General features: G+C 42.0%; 1 protein-coding gene across 2 annotated transcripts in view; it reads left to right on the top strand.

The window, feature by feature from the left end:
• The window catches only part of NCKAP1L (NCK associated protein 1 like), a 57,031-nt gene that overhangs the window by 16,057 nt on the left and 25,031 nt on the right, over nucleotides 1-15,943 (top strand). For both annotated transcript variants that reach the window (XM_036761071.1, XM_036761070.1), the window contains exons 11-20: nucleotides 574-670; nucleotides 1,002-1,111; nucleotides 1,500-1,632; nucleotides 2,291-2,372; nucleotides 2,556-2,614; nucleotides 4,807-4,952; nucleotides 7,709-7,841; nucleotides 8,504-8,623; nucleotides 13,848-13,993; nucleotides 15,736-15,867. In XM_036761071.1, the coding sequence (XP_036616966.1) occupies nucleotides 574-670; nucleotides 1,002-1,111; nucleotides 1,500-1,632; nucleotides 2,291-2,372; nucleotides 2,556-2,614; nucleotides 4,807-4,952; nucleotides 7,709-7,841; nucleotides 8,504-8,623; nucleotides 13,848-13,993; nucleotides 15,736-15,867 (1,158 nt within the window). The remainder of the gene's footprint in view (nucleotides 1-573; nucleotides 671-1,001; nucleotides 1,112-1,499; nucleotides 1,633-2,290; nucleotides 2,373-2,555; nucleotides 2,615-4,806; nucleotides 4,953-7,708; nucleotides 7,842-8,503; nucleotides 8,624-13,847; nucleotides 13,994-15,735; nucleotides 15,868-15,943) is intronic.

Below are 15,943 nucleotides of genomic sequence, written 5' to 3'. Positions count from 1 at the left end.
GTAGGAGGTATCCCCAGGTGGGTATGAAGTGTCTCCGGCTCTCCTGTGTTCCCCTTTCTCGTTGCCCCACCCCCATTGCTTTTCTTACACTCCTCAACCCAGCAGATGTGCTGCTAGCACTCATTACCCACAAGTCCTCCCTGTTCTCTGAGAGCCAGGGTAGTGCCCTGGAAAGCACACTCGATTTAAAGTCAGAAGATCTAGGTTCAAGTTTGAATGTCATTTAGTAGAGTAAGCAAATTTTGTAACTTTATTTGCTTTATTTATAAAACAGGGGAAATAACATCTCCTCTGTCTACATCATAAGGCTATTATTATTATTAATACCTAACATTATAAGGTGCTTTAGGATTTTACAAGGTGTTTTCTCTGTGTATTATGTCATTTAATTGTTAATTTCAAATGAGATAATATAAAGAAAAGAACTTTGCAACTTGTAACACAAGGGATTATTATAATCCTCATCTCTAGTTTAGTCCTCTTCCTTCTCCTACCCTTTTGCCCTTTATCCCCCCCAAATTTTGCCTGGGTAGAGGCAAGAGTCCCTTTCCTTATTCCTTTTCTTCTCCACAGTGGCCAATTTCATTGCCAGCGCCGACAATTTTTGAGGATTGCTGCGAAAGAGCTGGAGACTGTGTTAATGGATGAACCAGGACTCCTGGGTCCCAAGGCAAGCTGTAGAAATAGCAGGGAGAGTCAGGGATAAAGGTAGAGGGGTTGGACTAGATGCCTTTTATGGTCCTCCAAACCTATGATTCTAAGAACCTGGTGATGAGGCCCAATTTAGGAACTGAACTTGCTATGAACATACTTATTATAAGTTGGAGTGTGATCTTTAAGTTATTAAAGTTTAAAGCTGCACTAAAACTTTTTGAACACTTGTTCTCATCAGGTGTGGTTGTGTGAAGTTGTCTTTGTATGTGCTATGGTGAGAGTTGTGTGTATGCTTCAGGAATCACTTTGTAGTTGAAAAACTTATGCTGCCTCTGTCTTCTTGCCAGGCCCTTTTGGCCTTCTTGGCTCTGTCCTTTATCCGGGATGAGGTCAACTGGCTGATTCGCCATGCAGAAAATGTCACCAAGACAAAGACGCCGGAGGACTATGCTGACCCGTGAGTTTCTGAGCAAGGACTTCCTGATGGGGAAAAAGACGAGCTTGGGCCAATTTTTTTCCTGTCAAATTGCTTGGTTTGGCTGAAGCTCTGGCTGTCAGGGCAGGGGGCAGGGAATGTGTGACCATCGAGGATCACAGGAGTGTAGGTTTATGGAACAAAAGCCCAGACAGAGGGTAAGTGACTTGCTCCATTTGATACAGTGACAGTAGATTTCTTGAACAAGGTCCGCCGACTCCAGATTCAATGCCCTTTCCATAATCCAAGGCCTTCACTTTACAGATGAGACTCAGATGTCTTTGGAAAGTGTGAATTCTCTCTCTGTTTCTCTATCTTTCTGTCTCTGTCTCTTCCTCCCCTTGCTTCCCCATCCCATATCCATCTCTAGGCATATCGCAGAACTGCTTTTCTTGCTGGAGGAGTTGAGAGGTCTGATCCAGAGACACATCAAAATCATACAGCGCTATCACCTTCAATACCTTGCCAGGTTCGATGCTCTTGTGCTCAGTGACACCATCCAGGTATGTCCTGTTGACCACGGGGGAATCCCTGCTCTAAATCATCCCATGTGAGGCAGTATAGAGGGACAAAAGGCCTCATCCATCTTCCTCACGTGTGAAAAGGAGATGGGCAGCTAGGTGGCATATTGGATAGTGTGCTGGGCCTGGAATCAGGAAGACTCATCTTTCTGAGTTTAAATCCAGCCTCAGACACTTACTAGCTATATGACCCTGGGCCAGTCATTTAACCTTGCTTGCCTCAGTTTCCTCCTCTGTAAAATGACTTAGAGAAGGAAATGTCAGTATCTCTTCCAAGAAAACCCCAAATAGGGTCATGAGGAGTCAGACACAACTGAAAAAACGACTCCACAAAAACAGAAAGGAGATGACAGTCATTGATTTTTTTTTCCTCTTTGGATACTGCAAAGAAGACTGAGACTGCACCAAAACAGGAAGCAGATGTCTAGAAAGAAGCTGTTAGGGCATTAGGAAGATTCTGTCTTTGAGTCCTGTAGTTTCCTCCTTTATCCCCCTTCCTCAAACCCTCTCCAACCCTGCCTCTCCGCCATGATAAAGTCTTTCTGTTGAGCAGTGTCAGCTGAGCTTTGTGAACCTTCACTTCTCTAGTGGGGTCTCTGTGCCTATCTGACCCCCTTCTCCTCCATACTTCTTCTTCCAGAACCTGTCAGTCTGCCCGGAAGAGGAATCCATCATCATGTCTTCCTTTGTCAGCACTCTCTCCTCTCTTAACCTCAAACAAGGTGACCAGAGGGAAGTGAGGGCAGCAGACTGAGGTGGGGGAGGGGGGAAGGAGTGGAATCTCCCTCTGGAGATCTTAGTCGTATTTATTGAGATAGGGGAGACAGGGACAGATCATATAGCATTCTAGGGAATCTTGCTTCCTGGGATGCTATTTAAACTTCCTTCTCTTTCCTTCTTCACAGTTGACAGTGGAGAAAAGTTCGATTTTTCTGGACTGAGGTTGGATTGGTTCCGACTACAGGTAACGGGAATTTGCTTCCCCTAGTGTCTCTTCCCTGCCTCTCCCACCCAACCTCCCTAACCCTGCTATCAGGACTACCCCAACCTTCATGAATGGATCAGTAAATATTTACTAACGATCTATGATGTGCTAGGCACAATCCCCACTTCAAAGAAACTTGCATTCTAATGGGTGAGACAAGTATGTATATAAATATATAGCATAAATATAAAATGAAATATATATGCATATATACATTATATATGTGTGTTTTATATATGTGTGTATATATATATCTAAAAAACATATTTAAGTACAAGATATTTTGGGAGTTGGGGGGGGTCAGGAAAGGCTTCAGGTAGAAGGTGGTACTTGAACTGGGTCTTAATGGAAGAGAGGAGGGGCTGTTTGTTCGAGCCAGAAGTGAGGAGGTCAATGCAAAGTGGAGGAGATGGGTGTTGGAGTGGTGCATGTAAGGAACAGAGAGAAGGCCAGTTTGGCCTTTTGCAGAATGTGAGAGGGGGAGTAATGTCCAATAAGGTTGGGAAGATAGATTGAGGCCAGGTTCTGGAGGGCTCTAAAAGCTAAACAAAGGAGTTTATGTTTTTATCCTAGAGGCAACAGGAAGCCACTGGAGTTGATTGAGTGGGGGAGTCACATGGTCAGATCTGTGCTTAAAGAAAATTGTTTTGGCAGCTGTGTGTAGGATGGATTAGAGTGAGGAGAAGCAGGGAGATCAATTAGGATGCTGCTGAAATTATGTAGGCAAGAGGCAATGATGGCCTCAACTAAGGTGGTAGCCATGTGAGCGGAGGGAAGGAGTTAGAGACAAGAGAGATGGTGGAGGGAGAGACAAGATCTGGCAAGTGATTGCATATGTGGGGTAAAGGAGAGGAAGCAGACCAGGATAATGCTGAAGATGAGCCTGGGAGACTGGGAGGCTGGTGGTACCTTCAATAGAGAAAGGGACGTTTGGAAGAATGGAGAGTTGGGGTGGGGGGAGAAGATAAAGAGTTCGGTTTTGGATACACTGAATTTGAGGTGTCTCTCATACATTCAGTTTGACAGGTCCACCAGGCAACTGGTGATGTGGGACCAATACGTGGTAGAGACTGGGGCTGGATACATTTTATATATGTATATGTGCATGTATATTGTATATATATATATATATATATACATATGTATGTATGTATGTATGCATCATATATGTGCGTATGTGTACATATGTATGTATATTATATATGTGTATGTATGTATGTATGCATATGCATATATGTGTGTATGTGTATATATAGTGTATATGTGTATGTATGCATGCAGCCATTAAGTGGAGCTTGGACAGGGACCTAGTCATGAGCTTCTGAGTGAACTAGGTTTTGGGCCCTCCTGCTGGATTTTTTTTTTCTAATTAAAGGAAGCATCCCTTGACTTACTTCTTAAAGAGGCCTATTCATAGAATGGGCATTACCTCACTCTAAGAGAGAACCTGGAAAGGCCTTAGCCTAAATAGGCAAGGGTCTCCCATTGCATCCTGGGCCATCTCCAGTCATCCTAGTGAATATCAGGTCACTGGACCCAGATGGCTCTGGAGGAGGAAGTGAGGCTGGTGACCTTGCACAGCCCTCCTTCACTCAAATCCAAGTCAACTGCAAGTCATGTCATCATTTCCCTGATGTCATGGTCCTCTCTGAGAATGAAGGACAAATACAATAGGTATGCATATGTGTCTATGTGCATTTATGTGCATGTATAGTGTATATGTTTATATATGTATGCATATGTGTATATGTATGCATGTGTATATATGTGCATGTGTTTATATATAGTGTATATGTATGTGTATATATACATGCATACGTATACATAGGTATATATACATGTACATGTGTGTATGTGTAGGTATATATATCTAGATATGTGTGTACATACCATATATATTCTGCAATGTGTGTATATGTATTTATATTTATATACATAGTGTCCTCAAAATCTTAGTACAGTTTTAAGCTTTACTAGCTTAAGTTCTATATGTATGTCATGTGTGAGTCATCAGTGAGCAGATGTTAGTTAAACCTATGGGAGCCAATGAGGCACAGAGGAAGAAGAGAAAAGGGCATAGGCTAGAACTACTGTCTAGACTGGCTGCACCTAGCCTCGATTGTCTGGAGGGCCATGCCTACTATTTTCTCTCTTCTCTCTTTCCATGACAGGCATATACCAGTGTGAGCAAGGCCCCCCTGCACCTGTATGAGAATCCTGACTTGGCCAAGGTGATGAATCTCATAGTCTTCCATTCTCGAATGTTGGACTCGGTGGAGGAGATACTGGTGGAGACCTCTGATCTCTCCATCTTTTGGTATGCTCAGGGCCAGAATGTTAAGTCCAGCCCTCAGGTCCTTTCCTCTGTTCTGTTGGTAGGGCTATACTGGTCCCAGCAAGATAGGAATATTTTTTCTTTTCTTTTTTGGGTGCTCAGTATGATGTAGGAAAAGGAGCCTTAAACTTGAAGTTGAGAGAGATCTGGTTTTAAATTCCACCCCAAATATTTACTTGCTCTGTGACCATAGGTAAGTCACATGAATTTTCCTGAGCCTTACCTTCTTCACTTGTAAAATGGAGGTAATAGTAAGAACTATTATATAGAGTTTTTGTGAGGCTCAATGAGAAAATGCATGCAAAGTACTTTGCAAACATCAAGTCCTAGTTAAGGTGAGTTGTCAATTATTATAATGCTGTGATCACCCATTGGGGTCACCCAACCAGTGAATATTTGAGGTGGGATTTAAACCCAGGTATGATAATAGCTATTATTATCATTAGGCCTTGTCGAACCATTATTCTTGTTCCCTTTCTTGGATCAAGAAGCCTCCTCATTGCACGGTGGGTTTTTGATTGTTCTACCCACATCCTTATATAACCATTGATTATCTAATTACCTCTCCAAACAAAGGAAAAACAAGGAAATTCAGTGTTCTCATCACCAAAAAAAAAAAAATGAGTTATTCAATCTAACACATACTCTCCCTCCAAGGTTCACAAAAGACAACACTTTTTTTTTGTAGGATCTCTTAGAACCAAGGTGGATTAAACTTCTTGCTCATCCATTTCAGAATCCATCAGTATCTCTGTTAGTCTAAATTTCTGCTACTTGTTCTTTTTTCAGTGGAAATGTGGGGCTGTTGGTCACCACTCACTGTAGAACAGTTCTTTGGGCACTTGAATCCATTCATACATTTGCTCATCAAACATTTTTTAAGCACCCACTGTATGTAGATCATGGTGGTAGATGCTGGAAGAAACACAAAATTTAGATGAGGCACAATCTGTCCAAAGGGACCTTACGGATTAGTAGGAAGTAAGACACAGATAACTCTTTTACACAATAGCACAATATAAACATATCAGAGACCATAAAACAAGGGATTTTATAGAATTTTAGGGGGAAGTTTGTTCCTGAGGATGAGGTCATTGAGGGAGGGTACAGGGAAATCAGGGAAAGTTTTTCTGGGATAATTCGTCCTTCTATTCTCTCTTCCTTTTAAAATCCTTTTCCTCACCATCTTCTGAACCCCTTCCAGGTTCTTTCCACTTTGGGTATTCTCACTTAAAAAAATGCCTTTCAGACAATTCGAAAGAAATCAATGGGAATGACTGAGAGGGTTGGAGAGTAGGATGTCTCGAAGATGGGGAATTGGGCTAAGCCTTTCTGAGACACGGGCAGCATCCGCTCAGCATTTTTAAAGTGTGCCAGGTACTGTGTTAAGCCCTCCCTGTTATGTAGAAAGTACTGCACAACAATGAAGTCTGTGGAGGACTGAAAAGATGTCTGCCTGGGAGAAATTTACATCATGGTGGGAGGAGAAAAGACTGAGGAGCATTCCCTGGTGATCTGCAGGTAACTGCAGGTGTGTGAAAGATCAAGGGTATAATAAATATATCAGTGTGGAGGGGATAGCAAGTGAGGAAGCAGACCTCTGAATCTACCTGAGATCAAAGGTTCCTGAAATTCATCAGGGAAGGTTCTCTAAAGGGTAGGAATGCCCAATGAGGTTTTGGAAAGGTGAGAGGGATGTGAATTCACAAATGTGAGGGCTTTTCAAGTCGGGAGAATGGTTTCCGCAAGAGTTCAGATGCAGGAAGGAGAAAGTTGTGGAAGGGGGAGCAAATTAATACTCTAAAAACAACAAATCACTAGTGGTTGGGATAATTGTCTCTAGAATGCTGTGCTAAGAAGTGTGGAGAAATAAAAGATTTCAACAGGACATAATCACTGCCCTCTAGGAACTTACAGTTTGGTAAGAGGGAAGATAGGAATACAGTTAACTGTTATACACAATAATAAAAACTGAAGTGTATTAGAGGGTACATTGTGTTGTGTTATTGTGTATATATAGTGCTGTATAGTGTGGGAGGTGATTTGACATTCTTTAGCTCATTTGATCTATGCAGTAGTCCGGTGAGGCAGGTAATCTAGGCCTTATGTAGATAAGGAAACTGAGGCAAATAACAAGGAAGGGACTTGACCAGGTTCGTATAGCTAGTAAGCAGAGCAAGGTTTCAAACCCAGGGTTCTTGGCCCTAAATCCAGCCATCTTCATGGTACTGGTTGTTGTCCATCCTTCTCTAAGAGGACCAAAATAACATCACTATGCTAGAGTCAAGTTACAGTATGTCTGACTGTGGTTGATCAGACCAGTATGAGCTTGGAATGTTCTACCACAGGTCAGGCACAAGTAATCCGTGTGAACATTTGGGGTGGATTCTCTAAATTTGCCCAGCTCACGTTTCTTTTGAGCTACTTCAATTCTGCTTTGTTCATAGAGCACAGCACATTCTTTGATGTGGGCACGCCATGCTGAGTGGTCCTATGCCAGTGTCTCCCATGTCACACAATCAATTCCAAAGTTCTTAAGAGACCTTGATAGTGTCCTTGTATTGCTTTTTTTTGACTACCATGTGACTGACCCTATGTGAATTCTCCATAAAATAGTCTTTTTTGGCAAGTGTCTTTATAGTATACCACAAATACAGAGGGTCAGTATTCCTGGGTTCTCTCTCCCAGGTTGAGGGTAAGGTAATGCCAAGGATAAGTTCCCTTTCTTTCCTTTCCAGCTTTCATCTCCGTACCTTTGAGAAGATGTTTGCTTCAACCCTGGAGGAGCCTACCATGCTGCGCTATGCCATTGCCTTCCCCCTGATCTGTGCCCATTTTGCCAATTGCACCCATGAGATGTGTCCAGAGGAGGTGGGTCTTTGGGCCTCTTATTATGCAAGCTCTACCACTTACAATCTACAGGGTGTTCCTAAAGTCAAGACATAGGCAAAAATGCTTATTTTCAAGAAATGAAAATTTTATTTAATTGGAATATTAACAAATAACATCTCTAATATGATTTCTCTCATTTGTGATGCAAAGATTGATGCGCTTTGCAAGATTCATGTGAACTTGATGCAATAACTCCACATTGCCGTCAGTTGCCTATGTGTCCAGACTTTAGGAACACCCCTGTATGTGACTTTGGGCAAGTCATTTAACTCCTTTGGGCCTTTGTTACCTTATCAGTTATCTGGTGAGTCTATAACCCCTTGCCTCAAATCCCTGACATAGAAAGCTGCTTTCCTGAAGTCAAGAAGGGTCCAAGTAAGTGACTTCACATCTGGACACTTAGGTCCTAAAGTGACTTATTCTAGTAATATATGTATATGCATATATGTATGTATGTATGCATATATATATGTTTGGAGGCATCTTTTTTCCCTGTGCCTCTGTTTCCCTTTCTGTATAAAGAAGAAAATGGCTCCAATTAAGCTCAAAAGTGGATGTTGTGGTACTTTGGGAGCCTGGGTCCATGTAAGCATTGTGGGATGAGAGAGGCTTTCTTGGTGATAACCAATATCTTTCTTCAGTATCCCCACCTGAAGAACCATGCCCTTCACTACTGCAATTCCTTCCTGGAAGATCTGGCTAAGCAAACGAGCAACTGTGTCCTGGATATCTGTGCTGAGCAGCGAAATCTGAGTGAGCAGGTGAGTGTGTGAGCCAGGCCCTTTCCCTTGCCCCTGCCCACCCTCCCCCATCAACTGAGCATCTACCTTTCCCTTAAATGCTGCATGTCTTTCCATTTTTTTCCTTGAATAGAGCTATTGTTTATGGCAGGATTTTATAGTAAGTTTATAGTAAGTCTTGGCCCCCAGATTGGACCTTGTAGCCCAGGTTCTTAGAATCATAGATTTCGAACACCATAAAAGTCGTCTAGGTGAGCGCTTTTATTTTACAGATGTGGAAACTGAGGTTCAGAGTTATTTGGCTTACTCAACATCAAAAGCAAGTTACTAATGGATCCCAGGGTTCCAGACCCCCCCCAGCGAGGGCTCCTTTCTCCTTTTATCTGTCATTCATTTCTCCTTGTCTCTCCGGCCATTTGCACACTGATGCTGCCCCGTCTCCTCATTCTCAGGGTCCTCCCTTTTGCAATATTTTTGTCTCCTTGTCTTTGTGCTCAGGGCTGCTCTTCCCTCTTTCTTGATTTCTTCCTCCTTTTTCTCTTCCTCCCTCCCTGCCACTCTTGACTGATTCATGCTGCACTGGTCATGGGCGGCTGAACAGGAATTGTGGAGGTTTTTAAAAATAGGGAACCTGCTTTGCTGCTGACCTGTGGTCTTCTCCATGCTTCTTGGGTGAAGTTTGCTGCTCCCTTAGCTTTGTGGTTGCTTTGATAATGTGGGCACAGTCTCTGAAGAGTCATGTGTGTATTTGTGTGTGCACATGCACAGATTCATGGTGTTTGAATGCTTACTAGGAGCTGAGCCCTTTGCTGGGCATTAGAAAGAGATGCAGAGGAAGGAGTAATGGAGTTGAATCCTGGCTATAGGCATCAAATGCATATTAATGATGTGCACTCGTGTAACACATATAGGTCAGGCAACATGGGGCAATGTTTCAGTGGAAGACCAGGTAACAGAGTCCTGATGGGCCCACTGTGACAGATGGTACCAGGCTACAGGGACCCAGGACAGCCCACATTGTGGGAATATATTTAGATAGATAGGATCTGGAATGACCCACTCCATGTCTCCAAGGGAGACTGCAGTTTTCACCTCGGGTGGAGTAGGAGGAGGGCTGTGGTTGGGCACTCACTCCTCCACTTTCCTATCTCCAAGAGGGGTATTGGGCTAGAATATATCTCTACACATGAGATATTTACAGTCTAAGGGTACAATGCCCTTTTAGAGGTTCGTGATAAAAGCTACTTTCAGTTAGAAATTATTCCCACTCCTCCATTGGGGGTGTGGGGGGGGTAATAGTTAGCTGGTTCTTAGACAGCTTAGCTCCCTCCCACCAAACACTTGTTACACCAAAGATAACAGATATCAAGCAAACGAATTTATAAAAAAACAATACCAAACAAAAAACCAAAACCCAAAACTCCGTAATTGAGAAACTGGGGGAGATCTACAGATGAGAGAAAATGATAAAATATACAAGGGTAAGTAGGCTTTTCAACTCAAGAGTGAGATAAAATCTCAGATAATCCAAGGAAAGAATACTCTCATCAGGGAAGTCCACTCCTAACAGTCTCTAGGGGTACAGGTGGGGCCAGCTTTCCCCACATGCCTTCCCAATAGCCATTCAAATGTTTTCTCTTGCCCTGTCTCTCACAAACACATACACTCTCTCTCTCTCTCTCTCTCTCTCTCTCTCTCTCTCTCTCTCTCTCTCTCTCTCTTTCTCTCTCTCTCCCCCTCCCCCCCCCCTTCCATCTCCATTTCTCTTTCTCTCCCCTCTCTCCTTCTCCCCTCCCCCCCCTTTCCCTCTCTCCCTGCCAGTGTTATAGGCTCACAAGTCTTCTCTAAGGCAATCAAGAATCACAGCTCCTTCCACAGAGGGAGAGGCACAGAGCTGTTCTTTAAGTAACTGTCCCAAGCCTCCCTGTGTGTGAGGGTATCACACTTATATTTATATAATACATTTAGATTTCTTTCCTTACAAAAGCGCTATGAGGGAAGGCAGTAAGAATATTATTTTATAGATGAAAGAGATGAAGTTCAGAGAGATATAGTGATTCAACTGGGGTCACACAGCTAGTAAGCATTAGAGCTAGGACACAAACTCATTCCAGTGACCTTGCCATTGTACAAGAAAGAGAATGGTCTCCATTGTTGGGGAACTGCTAAGGGAGGTGGGGATAATACACTTTATAGAAAATCTAAGTAATTTGTTCAAGGAAGAGATGACAAAGTTATACACACACATGTATTATTAGGAGCTATGCATGTTCATTCATCATTCAACAAATATTTCTTGATCACATATGTGCCTGATGGTGTGGGAGCTAAAGTCCTAATGTAATGTGACTGATTTAACCAACATACTTCAACTCATCCACACAGATGTACGTTTTTACCTTCAAAGTTGTCCCTTTGTTGTTTTGCACACTTTACTCCAGCCACATCGTCTTGGCTCAGAACACAAACAACCTGTGACGCATTCCTTGAATGTCCTTATTAGTGGCAAATTGCTGTACTTGAAGGATAAATTTGATTTTCTGAAACAGACAAAAGTTGCTTTGGACGTGCAATTCCTGAGGCAACTCCTCTGAAGGACTTTTTTGAACCATTAAATTATATTGTCACATTTGGGGAGGGGCATTAGTTTCATTCCCTTCTCTGTATGCCTGGTAGCATCTGACTATGGAGTCTTCTCGTAAAGAATAGAGATAGATATAGAGTTGGTGTTAAAAGGACAAAACAATGGATTTAGAAGGGAAGGCGGTCAGGTGATGGATGGTAATTTCTACATGAGGGGTTCCAAGTCATTATATAATAATATAAAATAATAATAAGTTATATATTACTTTCATGCTATACTATGAAAGGATAAAATTTTATATATGCATATATACATATACGTATACATATACATACATACACACACGCATATATATACATATATATATGTAGAGAGACAGAGAGAGACAGAGAGAGAGAGAGGGAGAGAATGAATGTTAAAATAAAGTGATTTGGTGGCTAGAATGGGCCAATTGCAAAGCTTCTGTGTGTTTGAACACTTGATTTCTTGATGAATATGTCATTAGTCTTCCTGTCGTCTGGCTTAATAGATACCACTTACTTATTATCTCCCTGGTACCTGGTTCCATAGACTCCACAATTCTGTAATTGATCTGATCCTATTGAACTTACTTGGAGTCGGTGAAATCTCAATCTTCCTAATCATGATAGAGCCTTGTAGAACCTCCCACAGGAGACCTTGCACTACCTGGAAATGGGGTTATTGACAAATTGATTCTTGAACCGCAGTGCTAGCCTGAGAGTTTTGATTCTGTGAATAGAGGGATAAATAGGATAGAAAAATATGATGCTTTTCTGCTTGGCCACCTTTTGCTATAGTATTCTTAAAGCTTGACAATGGTATATCTGGACAAGTTGAATTTTGGATTTTCTCTTGTTGATGTCCCATGAATTTTGTCAATTTGTAATCTAGCCCTCTTTTTCCATATTTTTGGGAAATTTTCCTGTTGGATTTTCTGGAATATAGTAGTCATATTCCCCACCCCACCCTGCCCATTTTTGGGAAGCTATTCTCAAATTTTCTCTCTTTGCTATATTCTTCAGATTAATTACTCTTGATTAGAATTATAACTAATATTTATATAACACTTTAAAGTTTGCCGAGTGACTTACAAGTAATAATTCATTTGATCCTTATAACAACCCTGGGAGGGAGATGTTACTGTTATTCCCCTTTTTAAAATGAGGAAACTGAGACAGAGAGGTTAAATGATTTGCCCACAGTGTAACAACAATGTAGCTAGCAGCTACTTTGACTGTGTAAGACCAACAACATCAGCACACAGGAAGGCTGCTAGCACAGGTCCTTTGATCTGCTTTTCTAAGGAAAGCAACTTTAAGGGGTTAACAATCTCATTTTAATCAAACATACATATACCATTCACTTAGTTCAGGGGGAAAAGCCAGCACCCTGAACTTCAGAGCAAATATAGTCAGAAATTACCAACAAAGACAATATAAACAGATCAACATTTCTGTGTGACCAAATCACAGTGCGTAGTTACCAGAGAAGCACCAACATCTGGGTTTTCAAAGTCGGGGGGCTCTTAAGAACGGCTACCCAGAGTCTCATCTGGTCAAATCACAGGACACTCTTCCAGTGAGTAAGAGCCCCAAAGCAAAATGCTTACCTCCGTATATACCTTTCTTAGGGCTGAAGGCTTCACACATAATCAGCAAAAGGGTGTGGGCCTGGGCCTTCACATCTAGTTAGCAAAAGGGTATGGGCCTGGGGCTTCATACCTAGCAAGACTTAATCAAAGGCATTTGATTAGTTTAGCATTCTAAAAGATAAAACAGTAAGAAAAGTCCCACCTTAATTACCACAACACACAGTCACAAAACTAGTAAGTATCTGAGGTTAGATTTGAATGTAGGCCTTGCTGACCAGTGCTTTTATCCAATGAACCACAAATCTTTTTGCATGATTGATTTTTTTTCCTGTTTTCTTTTCTGCTTTTTCCATTCAGGGCTATGAGTAAAATAGTTATATTTCCCTTGTCCCTGCCCCCTCCCCCTGCATTGGGTCCATTGTCTTGTTGACACTCTATTTCCAAACTGCTGAGTTTCCTTATCACCATGTCTCAAGATTTCTTAGTTGTGGTAAAATCCTTCTTTATTTCATCTCATGAATTTTTTGCTAATTTAATTCCCTCCTTCAATTTTTTCATTATGTCCATAATGCATCTTACTGTGGCCCAAGGAAATCTGAGTTTTGCTACTGGTCCTTCTGTCGGTGTTGAGTATCTTCTTTTTACTACTTCTGCCTCTCTTCATCCATAGTATTTTCCTTATGTTAGAACTCTGTTTTTGTGCTTTCATTTCTTATTTCCTAAAACAAATGTATTTTTAGGGTTTCTGGTAGTTTTGTTTCTTTCTGGCACTTCTGTTTCTGCTATTTTTAAGGGGGACATTAAGGAGCTAGGCTCTCTTGGGACTTTATTCCTCTCTCTTCCTGGAAAGCCCCTCCAGAATGAAAAATAGAATACATCCCATCCAAATATGTCCCTGTTAGGGAGAAAGGGAGAGAAAAGAAAGAGCTGGAGAGAAGGAAGATAAAAGGTGGGTAGAGGAAGAATTACAGTGTTAAGCAGATGGACAAGAAAAGCAGTCTGAGAAACTTAGCATGCCCCTCCCCCCATTTACCTGTTTGTGTTGAAAGCTGCTGCCTAAGCACTGTGCCACCACCATCAGCAAAGCCAAGAATAAGAAGACCATGAAACATAAGCAGACCCCTAAAAAGGGAGAACCTGAGAGGGATAAGCCAGGAGCTGAGAGTCATCGAAAGAACCGCAGTGTTGTTACAAAGTGAGAACTGTCTGGGGTGGGGGATGGGGGGGTGCAGCTGGAAACTAGACAAGGGATGGGAAGAGGGAGGTTGACATGATCAAGAAGAAAGTGGGTGGGGGGGGTGTGTGGAGGCAGGTGTTGGGAAAGCATCAGTCAATTTATTGAGCACTTACAGTGTGCCAGGCATGGTATTAAAGCAGTCCCTGCCCTCAAGGAGCTTATATTCTTATGGTGTGTGTGTGTGTGTGTGTGTGTGTGTGTGTGTGTGTGTGTGTGTGTACGTATGTATGTGTGTACATAAATAGGTACAAACAAAGATACATTCAGAGAGTAGATAAGATACCTTTGAGGGTGAGGCATGACCACTCCAGGACCCAGCAAAGGCTTTCTGCAGAAGGTAGTCCTTGAGCTGAGTCTTGAAGGAAGCCAGTGATTTTAAAAAGTAGAGAGAAGAACATTTCAGGCATGAGGGGCAGACATGGGGATGGGGAACATTGTGTGTGAGAGATAGCAAGGGGGCCAATAAGACTGGATTATAGAATGTATTGAGGGGAGTTATGAATAAGAGGACTAGAAAGATAGAAAGGGGCCAGGCTAAGAAAAGCTTTATTATTTTTAAAAAATATATGTTTTTATTTTATTAAATATTTCCCAATTACATTAAAAATTTTTATCATTCATTTTTAAAAATTTTGAGTTTGAAATTAGCTCCCTCTTATCTCTCCCCTCTCCTTTAAGAAGGTGAACAAGATGATATTGATTATACATGTGAAGTCATACAAAACATTTCCATATTAGCCATGTTGCAAAAGAACCCCCCACCCCAAGAAAAATAAAGTGAAAAAAGTGTGCTTCAATCTGCACTCATAGTTCATCAGTTCTCTCTCTGGAGATGGAGAGCATTTTTCATTATGGGTCCCCCCAGCATTGTTTTAGATCATTGTCTTGATCAGAATAGCTAGCTCGTTCACAGTTGATCATTGTTACAGTATTGCTGTTACTATGTACAATGTTTTCTTGGTTCTGCTCACTTCACTTTGCCTTAGTTCATATGGGACTTGTGAAGAGCTTTTAAATGCCTTATCCTAAAGGGACTAGGGAGTTCCTGGAGCTCATAGAGTAGTGGGATGACATGGTCAGATCTGTGCTACTTTGGCAGCTGCATAGAGAATGGATTGGAGTGGGAAGAAACTTGGGGCAAAGAGACCACTTAGAAAGCTATTGCAATAGTCCAGGTGAGAGGTGACGGGCTGGGATGGTGGTTATGTAACTGGAGAGTACGGAACATAGCAGAGAAATGTGGAGAAAGGAATTGTGAGATTTAGTAGATGATTGGTTGTGTGGGAGGGAATAAGAGTGAGAAGTCAAGGAGGGCACTGAGGTTGATTGATTGAAAGCACCTGAACCTGTCTTTTGCTTTTTACTCATTTCTACTAGCATTGCATGGATCTGGAGGCCATAGTGTTTTAGAGCTGCTAGGGTCTTTTAGAAGCCTTCTAGTCATGCATGTATCAGCATATGCAGAGCCATGGAATTTCATAATGGAGCCTGCAGGGAGGGTGGTGGCATACACATAAGTTGAAAATCTCTAGAGTGTGTGTTGGGATTCAAAAGTCCCTTAAATCCTTTCTTTGAGCTGGGTAGGAGCGGAGTAAGTAGGAGGAATAAGGATGGGTCAGGTAGAGTGGGAAGTGGGATCTGAAGCTCCAGGTTCCTGATGGGCTCCAACTTGATTCTTACTCTTAATCAATTTCTCTTAGTATGGACAAGCTACACTTGACCTTGACGGAGCTGGCCCTGACCATGAACCATGTGCACAGTTTCTCTGTTTTTGAACATACCGTCTTCCCTTCTGAGTATCTCAGCAGCCATCTGGAAGAAAGGCTCAACAGGTATCGTACTCTCCTCACCCCCGGAAAACAGAGAGGACCCCTACTTTTAGAATACAATCTTTAGGTCTTCATGCTG

The sequence above is a fragment of the Trichosurus vulpecula genome, chromosome 5 (genome assembly GCF_011100635.1).
Source record: "Trichosurus vulpecula isolate mTriVul1 chromosome 5, mTriVul1.pri, whole genome shotgun sequence".
NCBI classification, from domain to species: Eukaryota; Metazoa; Chordata; class Mammalia; order Diprotodontia; family Phalangeridae; genus Trichosurus; species Trichosurus vulpecula.
The sequence above is the reverse complement of the archived record's forward strand: the minus strand, read 5'-3'. Positions and strand labels throughout refer to the sequence as shown.